A 20363-nucleotide genomic window follows, 5' to 3' on the forward strand; every position below is an offset into this window, starting at 1 on the left:
GGGATATGAACCACAGTGACATTTACAGGATCATAGGCTCCAGAAGTGGTGTGCTGTCTATAAATCTAGGCCATTTTCAGGGCAGTTTCTAGATTTCTCTGTTCACAAGAAGACTTGAAAAGCATAAGTGTGATGCTCTAGATTAACTCTAAATTGACTTCTGCTTCCCACTTGATTATCCTGAAAGTAGCAAGAGGAAGCTCTCAATTAAGCTTGACTCCTTCATATTTTAATAATTATACATATATATATATATGAAAGAATTATAGTTTTGGGAAATAATTAAAGAAAGTGGCGTCTTAGTTCTTCTAGTCTCCTCTAATGTCCCTTCTCCAAAGCTCTGGACAAAGAGAAGAAAGAAAGTCTCAGAGTAACATAAAAATTCCCATGGACGTAACTCTTTTAATAAACATTATCACCTTATTACATAATATGATATTAATGAATGTTTAGAGCAGCGTGATTGTGAATGTGCAGGAACGTCTGCAGCTGGAAATCTTGCAGAAAGCTCACCGTGATGGAATAGTGTAACCAAATTACTAGTATATGAGGGGAAATTTCCTAAGGGGCACACTTTCAATTTTATTCATTTATTTATTCACTGTTGAAGTGCATATTATGCACTGGGCCTGAAAATCATCCCATGTAAAGAAAGAATAAAGGATATTTCTGCTCATAAAGAAAAATCATATATGAAAACAAATAAATATTCCCAAGTTCTCTGGGTGCTATGATTTAACTGCTTATAAAATGATGAAAAAATTGTCATGGAGAATCAGACTAGAAACAAGAGAAGGCACCAATAAGTTCATAAGAGGAGAGGAGAATTAAAAGAAATAACATCATAAATAAAGATAGGGAATCATGAGACTATGCTATGTATTTAGTGAAAGTCTAAATATTTCAATATGACTCTCAAATAGGGGCAAGAGTCAAATCATGCAGTGCTTCTGTGCAATTTCAATGGATGTGAAATGTCTCCTTAAGTAATAAAGCCCCAAAAAGTACTTTAACAGGCAATACTATAAGCAACTCAGCTACTGAGAGAAAAAGGTAAAACAAGTACATGTAGAATTGGCTGGAAGGAAGCAGCAGGAAAGTTTGGGAGCTTCTTAAAAACCTATATTATGGGTATAGATATGGATTATCAATATTAAGCAGAGATGACAGTCATAGGATAGGTGGAATGGGTGGAATCTGTTTGATTCTCTAGTCATTGAATGAGATGGGCAGAAGTGAGGAGATACACATAATACCCAGGAGCCAATTTGGAAAATCATGTATAGGAGGAAGAATATTTTAAGAGAAATTTATATATATAGTGCATTCTGATATATTCTAGATTAAATATATAAAAGGCAATGTGCAATGTAAGCCTAGAAGCTAAGCACTTTAGATTCAATATATTCATTTAAAAGAAGACATTTTAAATTGGATTTTTATATATAAGAATATACATACATACATATATATATATATAGTCAGTTGAGAAAGATTCCTCAAGAATAGCATTCTTTAGGGAAACAGAGGAAATACCTACCACCAGTTATGGAGACTTGGATAGAGAGTGATAACTAGTAGGAAAAAATTAGGGGGCCTCATGTAAACTGTGTGAAATTAGCATGTTTAAAAGGAACTGTTTTTTAAAAATCCACATCTCTTTTTTGTAAAACATAAACAAATGAATTAATGTTTAAACAGTAGGAAGAGATAAAATATTTCAATACAAGAGTAATACAGGGACTACTTCTCACCAAAGATATCCAAAATTAAAGAGGGAGAGGATTATGCTGTTGTTCTCTTTTTGTTTTCTCTCTTCCTTTCTCTCACTCAGGACAGAAGAATTGGATCCAGTGCAAACTGAGTCATCAAAATAATCACATGATTCATTGTCATTTCATAATTAAACAAGTTACTTAATTTGTTTGATTTTTCCACTAAGAGAAGTTGCACCTTTATAGAGCAAACGAGCCTGTATAATCATGGTCCAAGGTAGTTTCCTATTTCTGTTTCCTCACTTATAAGCATAGCCTAATACAATTTCAAGGGGAATGAAAAATGTCTAATCAGACGAGGGTGACACAATTCATCCTCAGGGGCTTTTCAGATACCCAGGAATTGAAATTTGTAGTCTTCTTCTTTTTTTTGTTTGATTATCTGTTCTGCCTTCTGGGAAACGTTTCCATCATCATAGCTGTGACCAGGGAAAGCCGTCTCCACTCCCCCATGTATTTCTTCCTGAAGAACTTGTCTTTTCTGGACATGTGCTATACTTCTGTTACCATCCCCAAGGCCCTGGTGACCTCCCTCTTGGGCTCTGGGGTCATTTCCTACCTGGAGTGTGTAGCTCAACTTTACATGCTTATTACATTTGGTTCTACTGAATTCTTCCTGCTCACAGCCATGGCCTATGACCGGTGCTTGGCCATTTACAGACCCCTGCTCTATGCCTCCATGATGAGCCACAAACTCTGTTCTGAACTGGTCATCATGGCCTGGGTGGCTGGGGCCCTGTACTCAGCCTTCCACACCACCAATACCTTCTCCCTCCCCTTCTGTGGGCCCAATGTTGTTGAACATTTCTTCTGTGACATTCCTCCTGTCATGAGACTTTCCTGCACTGATTTCCACACCAATGAGGAAGTGGGCTTTGCTGTTAGCAGCTGTATCGGCATGAGCTCCTTTGCCCTCACAATTGTATCCTACGCCTGCATCATCTCCACAATTGCTCGGATCTCCTCTGTGGACGGCAGGTGGAAAGCCTTCTCCACCTGTTCCTCTCACCTCACTACGGTTATTTTGTTCTATGGAGCTGCAAGTTTTGCATATTTGAGATCTGCCTCCCAATACTCCCCAACTCAGGGTCGCCTGACCTCTTTTTTTTACACCATTGTCACACCTACCTTGAACCCCGTTATCTACTGTCTGAGGAACAAAGACATGAAAGATGCTCTGCGGAAGCTGTATTGCTGAAGAAAACATTAAGAATTAGAGAGTTAAAACTTGTGGATTCTTCAGAAGTTCATTACTGCGATTGAATTGAGTCTCAGTTCATCACTCCTCATCCTCTGTCCTCTGATACTTTACACTGGTGACCAGGCCCATTGCAGGTTGTCTCCCCATGGCAGTGCATTGCTGCTTCTCTTCCCTTTCTAAACAATTCTTCCCCCTAGTGCAGAATCAGCTCCTCTAACTTAGCAACATGTAAACACTAATAATTCTTTATATTCTACCATAACATCATGCTTTGGTAAAAAAAAAATCCTTCTTTTACCTAGCATATCTGGGAGAATTCATGTCATTTCTTAGCTTTAATTTTTACTATCAAATTGTTTTCATCGTTCTCATGGAATGACTCCCAGTCTTGTATTTCCAACTTTCTCTTCTCCATGTTTATGCAAATATGCAATAAGAAAAAAAACGCAATAAGCACTTCATTTTTCACACATCAAAGATGTACTCATAACTTCCCCTCAACCTCTACACTGTCTTGTTCCTACTTCAGTTGTTCAGGTAGTACATTGATTGTCCAATTTATCAGGCTAAACTATTTTTACGTTTTTCATTTCAACTTTGTTCTTTATTCTCCTAAATAGAATTTGCATATAAATTTTCTTTTTTCTTCCAAAATATAACAGTGATCGAACACATGAAATCTTTTCTCAGTGTAGGATTCTTTTCCTCTTTTCTGGAATCAATTATGATTATTCACTTCAGTGATTTTCAAGAATAATCTATTTTGCAAGAAAGTCGTATTTTTCATCCAAACAACAGTTAGTATGTTCACCTTCCAGTTAGTATCAATCAAAGTGGACATTAACGTGGCAGAGTGGGCTTAGTGCCGAGCACAAATCTCTCCTCCTCACCGACCACCATATTTTCTGACAGGAGCCCTTGGTTAAATACTTCAGAATCCCTGGTGAATACCTGAAATAGTCTTCAGGTTCATCTTCCAGCTAGTCCTCTTCTCCAAATCTTTGACAACAAAGGTGCAGGTTATCTCTCTAAAATGTGGATCAACACATTCCCTGAAAGAAAGTCCTTCAATCACTTCTGCCACTTCTTTGATGTAAAAACTGTTCATGATATGGTGTATTACCTTTGATCATAAAAACTCATTTGCATTTATCCTCACCTTCATCCACACTCTCAACCCATTACATCTCAAAACATGCAGGAGAGTTTCTTCATTTTTCTACTTTACAGTAAGTGCAGAAATTACTACTTGTAAAACTCATCATTATTTTCTGTAGAATTCAAATGTCACTTTCTTTGTGCCAGGCAAATTCTTTTCTGTGATACTTAGCAGATCATTACTTACACATACCATTCTTTAAATGTCCTCCAAAATGTGACAGACAAACTTTGCTGCTTTGTTATTGTTCATTTTATGTTAGCACCTTCCAGTAGACAAGAACCCCAGGGTTACATATCCTGCTTCTACTTCATTTATTTCCATGTTATAAATCTTTTCCTCTCATATATTTCATGTGGATATATACATTTAGAAATTATTGTCAGATCATTATCTCTGCTACAACATTGTTATGTTTAAATGGATATGTATTTTTTACTCTGTAAATCATAAGAAAATTTGCCTATATTTGTGGGTTCACAATTAGGCAGTACATTTCAATATTTCTACTTTCAGAAACCAAATTCTTTTCTACTTATATTGATACTCAATCTGATTCATTAGTATTCCCTCATCATGTTCTCTATTCAAATATTGTCCTTTTGTCTCCTTCCTTCATTAAATAATATCAAGTTTCCACACAATTTTGATATTTAGTGCAAAGGTGCCCTGGGCAATTGTGGGAATCACCTACACATCTTTACTACAACTCATTTCCAATGTCATGCACTGTATTATTAGTTATGTATTCAAAGTGAGGCTCAATTCCCCCAAGGTAAGTAAAGCCTGGAAGCCCAGTGCTTTTATCCGAATGACATTTCTGCCATGGTTAGTTTTTCTTATTTCTGACAGTGATATTCCTTTATTAAGTTTCATTTTTAATGATCACAATTTCACTTTCTGTCAGGGAAGTAGTATCTGTTCTTTTCTGGGCTCAGTACTCTTCAAATTGGGAGTGTACATTTGTCACCCTGAATTACTTTGGTATAGTGAATATCCTCTAAATTTGGAGCTACATGTAATTCAAGCTGCCTTCTTGTATTTAAAGACACAAGGAGATAATGATGGACAACATGCATCCCAAGGAACAGAGAGTGTCTGCAAGTATAAGCAAGATAGTTCCATCCATCTGTCCTATGGGATCTAAGCCCTTCTCAATTAGAAACAGAGTGGGCATCACCATCCCCAAATCCTCAAAATTGGGGAATGAACAATGGACTAAAGTTGACATTATTATTCTATTATAGACTTATTATTATTCTAGCAATGGAAGAACTTTTATCATTGATGTAAAGGTAGTGGCCACCAGAAGTTCTGAAGGGAGGGAGAGGGAAGATTAGGTATAACATGGGGGCATTTTTGGGACATTAGAATGGTCTTGCATGACTTGCAAGGACAAATAAAGGCCTGTATACATTGTACATTATATTTGTCTTATTGATGTTACATTAAAAGTTCTGTAGAGTCAGGTTAAGGATTTTAGAAAATGGCTTTATCAGTTTTAAAGAACATTTTGCAGGTGTCCGTGCAACATTTAGTAGGATAGGGATTTTGGGACTTAACTGTGGAAACTGGACGAGAAGTAGGTATAATGGGCAGGTTTTACAAACATGGAGTGTTAAAAGATAAAAAGTCTTAAAGTTTGTAGGTAATTAAAGAATGAATAATCAGTGGAAAAACAAAAGATGTTCAGAAAAACAGGAAAAAAAATGCCCTATCTTCAGAGAAACAATAGAATGTGTTTGAAGATGGCACAAATGGAAAACAATCTCTAAACAGTTAATGTTCTAAATTTATAGCACACAGAGGAACTCATGAGATTTACCATAATTAAACAGATATCAAATCAAAAAACCAAAACCAAAAATGAAACCCAGTACCTTCTAATACAACATTCAGAAATATTTCTTGTTCATAAGGAACTTATATTTTTAACTGATCATTTTTCCATATTTTTGTCTCTGAGGAAAAGGTTATGCATCTTGGATGATTTGCCTATATAAGTAATGACAAAACTTGGTGATTTCAGTCTTATTTATCCAATATGTAATTGGATGTACATACTGGTACAACTGATCCATTCATGTTTATTCTTGACTGTATTTACAAACCTGAATTTCATATTGAAGGAAAAGAACAACAATACCTACTCACAGATTCTAGGTCTTTGTAGACTTAGAGTTCTTACAAGCTCTGTGTTTTAACTCATTCACATGGCAGCACGAAAATAGAGTATATTCATTTATCTTGACCAAATACTTCACATCACCATCTGTTTCATAACATAATTCATCCACCTTAGGATTCTACTGAATGACTCCTACTGATCACAAAGACCATTTTGATACACTGATCCAAAGCATCTACCTCTCCATGTTGACATGGGCTTGTTGGGTTTTATTGAACTGCTGAACAGTTCCCCTACCACCACTGGCACTGCCATCTGCCAATTCCTCCAATATGGGCTCACATTAAACCATTGTCTCTTTGTTCAATCCTGTACTTATAGTTAGAATGAAATATGCTAACAAGTTTTTATCCTATTTTGTTTTTTTATTTCTTCAGGAACAATAAATGTCATTTCTTTTTTGATAAGTCTTCCAGTTCTTACACAATTATGAATTTATTAAGATCAACTAGTTAGAACATACAGATCTTCATCCCAAATCTTCCAGGGTTAATACTTCGTCAAAATTCATTTTCCCTTTCAAACTTTGTAAATTAGGCCATGGCATCTTAGATCCATATCTGAAAGAATTATTAGTCTTTCTTCCTCAAAAATTATATTATCACCAAACTTCCTGCTCTTTTTATGCAGTATTTCTTACTCATGTCCTTACTTTTCTGTTAAATTTTTAAATATTATTTTTAAAGCTCAGACTATCTTTACATTATAATTGGATTATATTTTATAACATCTTAATTTGATTTCCTGATATTACTGTACTTATCTTACTATCTTGCCCACTCTATTCCTATTAGAATAATTTTTAAAGCTCACTTCAAAAATGCTAACACTTGCTCTCTAGTTCAATGGACTCACCCAGGACAACTAATGGGGAGGAGATGATGGACAAACAATATACCAAAGAACTGAGAGTGCCTACAACTGCAAGCAAGAGAGTCCCATCCATCAGATGTATGTGATCGAAGCCCCCTCAATCAATAGTGGAGTGGGCATCACCATTCCTTCCAGAGTTCTCAGGATTGGGGAAACCAACTATGGAAAATAATAAACTTACTAGTGTTCTAATATAGACTTATTGTGATTCTAGCAATGGAAGAAATACCATTGTTGTGGAGGCCGTGATTCCTGGATGTTCTGGGGTTAGGGAGAGGGAAAAACAGGTGTAATGGGGGGCATTTTTGGGACTCAGGAATCAGTCTGAATGACATTACAATGACAGTTACAGGCAATTATATATCATAACCTACAGAGTTGAATGGGAGAGACTACAAACTACAAAGTAAATTATAATCCATGCTTAGCGGCAATGTGCCAAAATATGTTTGTCAATTGCAATGAATGTACAACACTACTGAAAGATGTTGATAAGGTGTGACAATGTGGGAGGTGTGGGGTGTAGGGCATATGTGAATCCCCTATATATTCTCTGTAACATTTACAAAATCAAAGTATCTTTTAAAAATTAAAAAGAGTGAAAAAAAGCTATAATTCTCAAGACAAAAAAAATCTAAAAATCAAATCAAAACTAAAATTTAAATGCATTGTCTACAGTTTATTTAAATTTTCCTTTATTTTTAAATAAGCTTTATTTTTCACGAGATTTTAGATTACATAAAAGTTATATCAAGATTATAAGGAATTCCCATATATCCCACATACTCCCCCCCCCACTTCTTCCCCAATTAATAACATTTTAATTTGTGTGATATATTTGTTAAATTTGATGAATAAATATTGAGGCATTGCTACTAACCAAGGTCTATAATTACATTGTGGTTTACACTTAATTTCAATGCTCTAAAAATGCCCTGTGTTCCACCAAGATCCCCTCTCCCCTCAGAACCTCTGGCAACCATTATCTTTATAACAATGCTACGTGTTCTTTATTACAGTATTAATATATTCACTTTTCCCATGGTTACATTCCCCCCTTATGTTTGAACATTCTTCAACCTTGAGGATTTGGAGAGGGTGATGCCTGCTCTGCCTCAGATTGAGAGGTCTTAGATATTATGAGGCAGATGGAAGGAAATGTTTTGCTTGCAGCTGTAGATATTCTGTTTTTTTGGCATGGGCAATGCCCATCACCATCCTTTAATCAGTTGTCCTAGGTGAGTCTGATGAACTGGAGAGAAGGTGCTGACTGCAACTCTGCTTAGATTCAGGGCTTAACTGGCATATGAACAGACTGAAGATTTGTCTTTGAGACATATATTGAATGGGTATAATGATAAATATGGGCTCAAACAAATCATGTGTAAGGAAACTATAAATAAATATAGTTCTGTTACATTGGGGAACTAGGTTGTCCTATATTCCAAGGTAATGCCCACTGACAGGTGCTGATTTCACAGGGTTGTGTGCCTTGCATATAGTGTCTGATGACTCTAGAACCCTCAGGAGTCCCCCTATTTGAGGCTTTGTTCACAATGGCAGTTATTGAGATCTGCCTGACACATGCATTAGTGTAGCCTCTGGAATGATCTCCTGATTCATTTTGAATTCTCTTAGCCATAAAAACTCTTTTGTTTTTGATGTTTCCCCCTTTTGTTCAAGGTCTTTTTCCAAATCCATTGCTGGTTGGTATTTGGTAGCAATCCCAAGGTGCCAGGGAGGCTTATTCCAGGAGTCATATTCCATGATTGGAAGAAGGTAGTATGTTCATTTGCTGAGTTTGGCTTAGGGACAGGCCATATTTGAGTAACAAGGATGTTTTCAGAAGGCAATCCTTAGGCAATAGTTATTATTAGGCTCTTTCGATTCCTTTAGTTTTAAGATTTATTTTCTATTAAAGTATCTTCAAGTTTGTGATGACTTCATTTCTCAACTGAGCTATGTAATGTTGTCCTCTTGTGTGTTCAAGAAAAGTCTATTTTCTTCAGAAATAGAATCTTCAGGATGACATTTCTGAGTTGGTTCTTGGGATTTGAGAATTGGTTCTTATTTCTCTTTTATTTTGTTGGGGAAGTTGTGAGCTTACAAAACAATCATGCATAAAGTGCAGAATTCCCATACATCACCCCTCCCCCCATCAAGACCTTTGAGAACTGATTCTTAATCTACTTATATTAAAATGCACTAGTCACTCCATTTCCAATGACCAAGAGAGAATTGAGAGTCCATGGCATAAGTATCAGTATAGATATGCAAAGTTTTATCATTGGATACTTTTACTCAAAAGGTTATTAAGGGGAATGACTCAGATGACAGTGTATTTGATATCTTATTATATTTTTGTGAAGTTAAAAGGCATAATAAAGTTGGCTGGTGATTCCTAAATGTATTGAATAAAGTTGTTAAAGGAAAGGAAAGGATAAGCCCAGGTGTTCAAATTCCCAGTTCAATCACATCAGGAAAGATAGGACTACAAATTGTCTTTCTATGTGAGACATGAAGGAAACTCTTATCTTGTAGCTACACACAGGAGATTTCTGAAATCAGATGCAGAGTCTCATTGAGCCAGTAATTTATTTACAAAATGAATTGATTCCCAAACTTGCATGTATCTTCTGTTAAAGTTAGGACATTATTTAGGATGGAATGGGCTACTGAATATTCGAATGGGGACATATGGACTAAAAATAGTGATTTGGGGACATTGAAACCTGAGATTCTTCTGATCTTCTTTGCCATATATACCTATAAAGTTCTACCCTGAGGAATCCTACATTCATCTGAAAAGATTTATAATGCTTTGACTTTTAATCTTATAACTGCTTCCCATGAGAAAACAACCTTCACACCTATGTCTAAAGAGATTAACACTGTTTTTATCAGGTAGAAATTTAATGGGAAGCCATGAAATAATTGACTTGCAAGGCACTACTGCCAAAAAGACTAATATAAGCAAAAAACAACATATCAATTGTAAGAAGTAGAAAATCATTGACAAATATACAACTAACAGAAAACCCCAAAATCATGTGAAAATATTAATATCATTTAAGTACCTAACTCTATCATGTGAGATAGTGTAAAAAAAAAATCATTCAAAGAGGAAACAGAAGTATCCACATAATGATATTTAAATTTGTTAGGAAGTAATGAATTTTCAATTGTGTGTAGCTAATTATAGGACAAAATATATGATTAAATGACAACCATAAAAATATTTAAAATTTTGATGAAATATTTAAATCATCATATATTATACATATGTTAATAATGAGAAGTCTAGCTCTTTGCCAAAATTCTGTGGGTACTCTTTCATCCATGACCATATTAAGTTACAAAACTTTGTTTGGCAGATTTATAGAAAAAGCTAACCTCCCCACATCAGGCATGGTCAACAGTCAGTGCATTCAGTTTTGGGAGGGAGTTCCAGAATGCTTGGACCAACCATATCTATACACTTATCTGCATTTGTAATCTAGATTACATTTATTGAACGACAAGTGTATCCATGCCTAAATATTTGAGATCCAGTACTTGGGGGATGGATTGATAGCACTATCCCTGCCCATTCCAGTTAATGGGGAGAAGTCACAGTGACCAAAAGGACATGAGCACCTTCAGACCCTTGAACCCAGATATGGAGGAGAGGAGAGGAGAACATAACCTTTATTCACTCACTCCCACGGAGCAGCCTGTGTGACTCCTGCCTCACCAAATTGTTCGGTCTTCCTGTTCCAGGCAGTCATCACCACCTTGAATTTGATGAATTGATGGATAAGTCACCCACCGCCCAATCCTTCAGATAAACATACGACTGCTATGCCTCAGATAACACAAATGGACATTTCTCTAACCATGGATTTTTCTTCTTAATTAGGACCTGATGCAATGCCACAGCTTGACTCTTAAACCTCAGGAATGAAATGCCTTCCTAAAAATCAGTGCACTTTTGTCAAAAATAGGGATGATTGGAAATCTGGAGAAGAGTTTGAGAGATCTATCATTGGAGCTATTTTGAGCATGACCATAATGGATTTCTCCTCCCCTACACTTAGTAGATTGTGTGATATTACCACTTAGGGTCACCCAAATAGATAAAGTTGTATGGAACTTGCCACTGCACTTCACTGAGATTATTAAAGATTTTACCTCAGCTTTGGAGACATAAAAGATCAGCCTCATTTTACTGGCCTTTGTAGTACTAAATAACTGACTAGTCAACTATTTTCTGCTGGCCAACCAAGAAGGGTTCTGTGCAATTGTCAACGCCTCTTGTTGTATCTGGATCAATGGAACTGGCAATGCAGAAATGTCTAGTATGAGGCTTAGATGGAATTCCTCCTGGATCTCTAGAGTATGTCCTACTGGGGCACCTCTTTCTGGTATGGAAATGACTGAGTCTCACGACTACATTCACATCTCCAGACATGCTTGATGATCCTGCTTGGAGTGACTTCAGCCATATGCCTGATCCACGGTTGCCTCAGACTGATTGTTTCTGGTCACAGCCTCCCAATGTCTATCATTTTAGTCCAGGATGGAGTTGCTTCTATTTTTCATTTGGACCCTGAATAATGAAGGGGTGGGTTTGAGGCATCTAGCTCCAGGGATAAATCTTTTTTTTTTTTTTTTTTTTTAAAGATTTATTTATTTATTTAATTCCTTCCCCCCCCCCCCCCCGTTTGTCTGTTCTTGGTGTCTGTTTGCTGCGTCTTGTTTCTTTGTCCGCTTCTGTTGTCGTCAGCGGCACGGGAAGTGTGGGCGGCGCCATTCCTGGGCAGGCTGCTCTTTCTTTTCACGCTGGGCGGCTCTCCTCACGGGCGCACTCCTTGCGCGTGGGGCTCCCCCACGCGGGGGACACCCTTGCGTGGCAGGGCACTCCTTGCGCGCATCAGCGCTGCGCATGGCCAGCTCCACACGGGTCAAGGAGGCCCGGGGCTTGAACCGCGGACCTCCCATATGGTAGACGGACGCCCTAACCACTGGGCCAAAGTCCGTTTCCCAGGGATAAATCTTATTGTGATCTTTCTGGCTTCTTGCCTAGCGGGTCTCATGGAGGGAAGCTGCTCTATTCACATCAGATGTGATTGCAGTGTGTTGCAGTTTTCTGGCAGGAGTTGCAGTAAAAAACTCATGTCCCCTGGACAGCCATATTCATGTGCACATCTCCATTCCAAGCCTTTGTGACTCCATTCAGGGACCTAATTCTTGGGGGATCTGAATTGAGGTACTTATCTCCACTCTGGCTCAGTACTTTTCCACTCCTAGGCATTCACTCTTATCCCTCTTTCCCTTCTAGGACCATAACAAGGAAAGAGCCTGTTTGTTGCTGCTTAGAAGTGGCACGGATCCCATCATCTGCTCTGCCTAAGACCCACGACCGGTACTGATCCATGGGGAAAAATGGATTACCGGGGAAATGACACCTTTTTCTTTTGCTCCTTGTTTGCACTGTTGCAGTAGATAAAATGGTTTAGATTGGCAAACTTCCATATCTTGTGAAATGAGACACTTGCCTAAAGGAATTGAGATATTGCATTTAAGTGTTCTAGTAGTTCTTAAATGAGCAAAAGAAATAGTGATTGCTGATTTTTTTTTGTATTAGGAAATCTTTAGTCATATCATGTTCTTAGAGTCACAACTGTTTTCAAAGTCTCCTAGGATGCAATTATTTTCATTAGTCTTTCTGAATATTAAATGGAACTGAGAAACAACTAACAGGAAGCATATCTCGGCTGCTTGCATGAATCAGCCTTTTTTTCAGGGGAGCAGAGCTCAGGATAGGAGGGCTTGCAAGGTGGCATTTTTCAGATGTTCTTCAGCCTTGTTTTTATTTGAATTATTGAGACCAATTTTCCAATCTGTGGGTCAGCTTTTGTATATCTTTATGGAGTGTTTGCCCAAAAAATGAGCAGATGAAAACTGACTCTCCATTTTTTTGTCACCTCCTACCTCCTGCCCAATAGAGCCTCAGAATGCCCTGCAGAGGGACCAAATACCTAGTTACTAAAAGCCCACTGTGGACTATGCTGGACCTCCCCCAGACTCAGAGTTGAGTCCTGCATCCTTTCTCATGCCACCATTTGTCTCTATTACTTTTCAGAGGACAAGGAAGAGATGTCACACTTAGATCAAGATAACACATACTCAAGATAACAATATCCAAAAATGGGCAAAAGAACAGGAACATAAAAGTCTCTAGAGAAAAACTACAATGCCTAAAAAGCCAATGAAGATGTTAAACTTTAAACTGAATATTAAAACAGTAAAATATTTTTCTTTTTTTTTTTTTAACTGATAAAAGTAGCAATGATTTGAAATTATGTGATCAGCATTGGCCATTGATCCTGGTAGGAGGAGTAAAGTACAATTAAAGGGAAAAAATTTTTTGAAATGTTTAACAATCTTCTTTTAAATAGAACCTTGTATAAGAGCCTCTCCCCCTATTTAGCCAGAGGCATTGCTTGCCTCAGGGAGGAATAGGATTGTTAAACCAGGGAAACACAGACAGAGGCAGGGAGAAAGTAAAGCCTAAGGGCTCACCCTGAGGTCCAATTTGTATAGCAAAGGCAGAATAAATGCACAATAGTTTTCTTTTTTAAAAATCAGTTTTCAAAATATTGAGTTGATTCCCTCTCATTCACCAACAGTAACCATCACTTGGGTTGTTTTAGAGTCATGATATAGATACAATCATATCTGACATGTTTTAGACAACTGCAGTTATCTTTTTTGATGCTCAGATTGACCCATCTTTGGCTGGTAGAGCCTATTTAAATTAGCTCCTGAGTCATTTGCATACAACCCAGTAGTGGTTGCTCCTTTCTTGCTTTCTGAAAATATTCATAGATGAAATGATATAACGTCTGAGGTTTGCTTTGAAATAATGGCAGAGGGAAAGATGAAATATGATTGACATGAGTTATTAATTACTCAAGCTGGTGACAGCCACATAGAGGTTCATTATACTATTGTCTTACAATTGTCTCTATTTGAAATCTTCCAAAATGAAAAATAAAGACTAAAAAATCCAACCTATGGTTTCCAAAAAAGGCTCTTGAAATCCTTAGTTTGTAATACCTGGCTTTGATAGGAGAAGAGAGAATTCTAAATTCCCAGTGCTTCCCTTGACTACCAAGAATGAGCCCAGAGTTCTGAAGACAGAATTTCACTCTAAGTCAGAGGTAGTGAGCTTTCAAGATAAAAGGGACATTCCCCTTTCAAGATAAAAGGGACTCAAGGAGGTTAAGAAGAACCTTCTCTGCCCTGGGGTGAAGGCCAGGAAAAGGGTGGAGGGTAAAGAGAGTGGAGATACCAGCTGAACAGCCTCGGTTCCACACGTGTGCAGCTCTGGGCAGTTCTGGGGGGCTCACAGGGTCTGGGTAAGAGGGGCTTCCTTCAGTGACAGGTTTGTCTCTTTTCACACATTCTTTGGTCCAGGGTCAATTAGCCTGACTCAGTTCATTGCTCTCCAGATAGAGCAACCAGAGAATCCTGAGGCCAGCATTGGAACCCTATCTGTGACTCCAAAGGGCAGTGTGTCATGAGTCCCAGTTTCATCCCCCATGAAATTAGAAGTCAGCCTGCAAGACTGCTAAGGACCCTTTAGTATCCCAACCACCAAACCAGAGACTCCGGAAACCCTGGGCCCCACAGCCTGCCTTGCCTGCCCAGTGCTTTTCCTCTAGATGTCTTTTCTATCATTCGAATGGGGTCTTGCGTTGCCTCCTAAAGAAAGATGCGACTGTATGACTACTATTTGCAGGTAATGAAGAGGAGGAGGTACCCTTCACGGATGACCCTCAAGTTGGCAGCACTTTCAGGCTTCCGGAATCAGGCGCGACGCCTAGCGGTAGGATTTCTCCTCTCTGCCCTTGTTCGCCAATAAATCCTGACCACTTGCCCTGACCCCAGTCCCATGATGGAGTTACCTAACAGATGGTGGCCGGCCTAGGCCTCCGCGCCGGTAACGTGGAGCGGGAGGCGCAGGAGGCGCCGGAGGTGAGCGCTCAGGCCTCGCTCCCGGCGCCCAGGGAGAGGGGGGCAGGGGCCGGGCAGCGCCGGACGCTGCGCGCTGGGACCGCCGCGGTCAGGCTCCTCCAAACCCGGCCCCGGCGGGCCACAGCGGCCGGCGGCGAGTGGAGCCCGAGCCCGGGCCTCGGAGCAGGCGAGCCAGGGAGGGCGAAGACGGCGGCGCGGGGCGCGGACCGGCTGGGCAGCGCCGTGGGCGTGTCCTCGGGAGGAGCCGGTGAGTGCGGCCGCGTGCGCTTGGTGCGCGCAGCTACGGCTCCCTCCCGTGCCAGGCCACGTGGCCTGGCGGTCGCTGTCCCCGGGCCCCGTTGCGTACACCCCCTCCTGGCGCAGGCTCACAGGTGGCTCCTCTGCGGCTCCGCGCCCCCAGGCCCGGCTGGCGCGCAGCTGCCTCTCTGGGCTCCAGGCGGGTTTCCCGCCCCCGCCTCTCCCTCCAGCCAGCCTTCCTTTAGGCCGCTGGTGGGGGCGCGGGGCAGGTCCTGCCGTCGGAGGAAACTCGCAGAGGTCATCCCCCTTTTCCCAAGCACCCACGGACGATCTGGGGAGATGCACTTCGCCAGCAGAGGCAGCCCCCAGGGAGCAGCCTGGGTCGGGAGCTGGGCGGTCTCCCGGCAGCCGTGTGGGTCCTTCTGCCGCCGGGCGTGGTGAGGATCCCGGGGCCGGGGGAGGCGCTCGTCGTGGTGCTCAGCGTGGCCTCTGCAGCGGCGGGGATCTCAGGGGTCCGTTTGGGTTATCTTGGGAGTAGCAGCAGCTCAGCCTGGTTTCACTTGTGCTATTGCTCTTGCTCTGCTCTGCAAACCTGAGCTCCCCCAAATCTCAGTGTTTCACAGGCGAGTGTTTAATTAGCAGATTTTACACCTGAGATTATTTTAGCAAATGCCTCGAAAATGGAATTTTAAAAATCTGTGTTTTCAAAGAAAAACGATTTAAAAAGTAATCTTCTAATTATCCGCTTCCCTGTCCCGATATTTTACCCGTCTCCCTGTGGGTGGAGAATGAAAATTCTGCTTTCCGTAGCTAATCTACTAGAGATTTCAGTGTTGGGGCTATTTTTGACAGTTTTTTTTTTTTTTTTTTTTTTGGACAGAGGTATTGCTGCAGCTTGCGTATTGTTTTTGAAATGCACACTGTCTCCAAGTAGCTTATTTTTAGAGAACCATTTACTGCTTTAGGAGTCCAGTCCAACTTATTAATTCATCAGTTTTTTATATGACTAAAATTTTGCTATTTAAAAATCTTTCACTGAAAAGAATGTCTACGTGTTTAGGGATCACAATTTGTTCTGTCACCAGAGCATTCCTTTGTAAACTTAAATTTTTGAAGAGCTGCTTTTCTGCATCTGATATAAGGAAGGCTTTTTCATGAAAAAATAACGTTTTGAGATCTTTATGTCTGCAGGAAATGAGCTCTACCTCCTCCAACACTCAACCTTTTCCATGTCTATTTACATCTGTCATGACAGATTAATGAAAGGTTAGAGCAGAAAAGTTTGCTTATAGTTGGGAATTATGTAACTGGACTAAAGGAAAACAAAATGAGTAATTTATAGTACTGGGAGACATGGGATATTTTTAGTACTGGTAGATTATTTGTTGCATGGTTTAAGGTGGTATGAACCTATAGAGGACGTTAGATACATGGGAATCCCCTGTACTCGGTGACTTTTCTGTAACCTAAAACTTCTTTGAAGACAAAATGATAAAAGTAAGACACTGAGGGAATAAATGAAGTAAAATATCACTGTACATATAGGGCAACAGATCTTACAGTGACAAAAGGAAAATGTCCAAAAAACTAAATCTCTTTTCATTATTATTTATTATCCCAAATTTATATTTTCTTTTAATTAAATATTTTGTATCTTATTTCTTATTTTTAAAGCTATCATTATTTCCTTTTCTTATTAATTGTATTTGGCTATTTTATTGGTTCAATTTTTGAAGAAGTTTTGGATCACAGAAGGGCTACAACAGTGGCAGGTGAGGATCACTGGAGTGGGATGTCAGTGACAGGGGATAACATGGGAGGAAACTCACCTGGGCATACGTATAAGGCATATAAATGTGTTCACATGTTCATGGCGCACAAGTTGGGTTATTCCACACAACTGTTACTCTGTTCATACCTCTGGGAAAGGAGAAAGTTGGGAAAAGTTTCATCAGTCCCTGGGGTAATGAGGACTGCTTGAGCCTCCACAGTTTATAGCACCAATTACATCCTTGGCTACTTCTGCACAACCAGCAAGGGAGAAAGGGTGGGAAGCCTTTAACTAAAGAGAAAAACTACACCCAGAATAAATACTCTAGTAATCCATATGCCAAGACACCAACAAAAAACTACAATCCACACCAAGAAATAGGAAGCTATGGTCCAGTTAAAGGAACAAGATAAGCCTCCAGATGACATAAAGGAGTTGAGACAACTAATCATGGATGTTCAAACAAATCTCCTTAATAAATTCAATGAGATGGGTAAAGAGATTAAGGATATTAAGAAGACACTGAATGAGCACAAAAAAGAATTTGAAAGCATGCATAGAAAAATAGCAGATCTTATGGGAATGAAAGGTGTGATCAATGAAATTTTAAAAACATTGGAATCATATAATAGCAGATTTGAGGAGACAGAAAGATGGATTAGTGAGCTTGAAGAAATGGCCTCTGAAAGTGAACATACAAAAGAAGAGATGAAGCAAAGATTGGAAAAAATTGAGCAAGGTCTCAGGGAACTAAATGACAGCCAGAGATATGTAGACATACATGTCATGGGTGTCCTAGAAGGAGAAGAAAAGGAAAAAGGGGTGGAAGGAATAGTAAAAGAAATAATGGTAGAAAATTCCCCAACCCTATTGAAGGACATAGATATCCATGTCCAAGAAACACAACATACTCCTTTCCAAAAATCCAAATAGACCAAGTCTGACACACATACTAATCAGAATGTCAAATGACAAAGACAAAGAGAGAATTCTGAGACCAGCAAGAGAAAAGCCATGAATAACATATATGGGATACCCAATAAAATTAAGTGCCGATTTCTCATCACAAACCATGGAGGCAAGAAGACAGTGGTCTGATAAATTTAAGATACTATGAGAGAAAAACGTCTAGCCAAGAATTTTATATCCAGCAAGACTGTCTTTCATAATGAGGGCAAGATTAGAATATTCACAGATAAATGGAAACAGAGAAGTTCTAAGCAAGAGCCCAGATTTTGAGGAAATACTAGAGGGTGTGCTAGACCCTGAAGAGAAAAGACAGGAAAGAAAGGCCTGGAAGGGAGTGTAGAAATGAAGATTATATCAATAGAAGTAACTAAAAGTGTCAAAAGAGTGGTGAACATAAAATATGACAGATAAAACTCAAATAGGAATAAATTTAACCAACAATGTAAAGCACTTGTATTAAAAAAACTGCAACCCAATGTTAAAAGAAATCAAATAAGGCCTAAATAACTGGAAGAACATTCCATGCTCATGGATTGGAAGACTAAATATCATTTAAATGTCAATTCTACTCAAATTGATATACAGATTCAATGCAGCCCTGGTAAAAATTCCACCAGCATTAAAAAAAAAAAAATTGAAAACACAATTATCAAATTTATTTGGAAGGGCAAGGAGTCCTGAATAGCCGGAAACATCATAAAAGGAAAGCGAACCCTCATCTCTGAACTTTAAACCATATTACCAAGCTATAGTGGTAAAAACAGCGTGGTACTGGCATAAAGACAGACACATAGACCAATGGAACCAAATTGTTGCTTCAGAAGCAGACCCTCATATGTATGGTCAAATGATTTTGACTAGCCAAACCCACACAGCTTGGGCAGAACAGTCCATTCAGCAAAATGGTGCTGAAAGAACTGGATATCTATGGCCAAAAGAAGGAAAGAGAACCTCTGTCTCACACCTTATCCAAAAATTAACTCAAAAGGGATAAAAAACCTAAAAATAAAAGCAAGAACCATAAAACTTCTAGAAGAAATTGTAGGAAAATATCTTCAAGACCTGGTGGTAGGTGGTGGATTCTTCATGGAGATAAGAGAAGGACTGAGATGGACTACTGATGTTTAATGTATGTAGAAGTTTTACTTAGCTTTACTGTAAAAGTGTGGAAATGTATAGAATGGATGGTAACAAACAGTAAGTAATAGCTAGTTTATAAATTGGGATATGACTGAAAATGGTAGTCTAGGTATGTAAATGCCAATTGACAGAATGCTAGAGAATTATCTAGGAACTGAATAGCACAGTAAACCAAGAGGTGGATGAGAATTGTGGTTGATGGTACAGATGCAAGAGTGTCCTTTGTGAGCTAGAGCAAATGTATATCACTACTGCAGGGTGTTGGGAACACATGGGAAAAATACAACTTGAATGACCTATGGACTGTGGTTAGCAGTAATAATATAATATTCTTTCATCTATGCCAAAGATGTACTGTGTTGATAATGGGACAGTATGGAAAATTGGAGCCAAATGTATACCACAGACATGGTAACAATCAGATGATATTATCTTATCTGTAACAAATGTTCTACCTTGGTGTGTTATGTTGAGTGCTTGCTGTGAAAAACGTATTTTTCTGCAGTTCTAGCCTCATTATATGCCCAGTTTCAGAATCTTTAAGAGGTTTGACTCCCCAAGCCCAGAACATCAGGCATCCTGAAGAGGGATGAGCTCCTGGGTGTGGCCGTCTGGTTGTGTGGTCTATGAGTCATCTCTGGCGGTTCATCCCACTTTCCCCACAGAACTCAGTGTGTCTGACACCATCAGACACTCAGAAAAAAAACTGCAGTTCAGGTGTGGCTCTCAAGGAGTCTGCATAGTGATGTTCTGTACAAGAATTTAGGAACGGAAATGTATGTTTTCATGCAAAACAGTCTCATTGTCTTGTTTGCCCAATCATGAGGCATGCAAGTTTGGGAAAGTGGATGGAACACATTTTAGATATTATTTTACAAATCACCAGATGGTTCTGGTTTAAAGGAAACAAAAAAGCATCAACTCCGTTGGGCTTTGGGCAGTGAAATATCTTTGAAACTATTTCATAGACAAGTTGGAAATTTTAATTTGGCTCCATTATTGATGATTCATGTCATGGGGCCTCTTTG

At 39.2% G+C, this 20363-nt stretch overlaps 1 protein-coding gene across 1 annotated transcript; it reads left to right on the forward strand.

Annotated features, from left to right (window-relative positions):
* The first annotated feature begins 2058 nt into the window (after positions 1–2058).
* On the forward strand, positions 2059–2973 carry LOC101424551 (olfactory receptor 5V1-like). The gene has a single exon (XM_058285050.1). It carries the CDS (start codon positions 2059–2061, stop codon positions 2971–2973), a length of 915 nt encoding a protein of 304 aa, XP_058141033.1.
* The last annotated feature ends 17390 nt before the right edge of the window (positions 2974–20363 follow it).

The sequence above is a fragment of the Dasypus novemcinctus genome, chromosome 22, assembly GCF_030445035.2.
Source record: "Dasypus novemcinctus isolate mDasNov1 chromosome 22, mDasNov1.1.hap2, whole genome shotgun sequence".
Taxonomy (NCBI): Eukaryota; Metazoa; Chordata; class Mammalia; order Cingulata; family Dasypodidae; genus Dasypus; species Dasypus novemcinctus.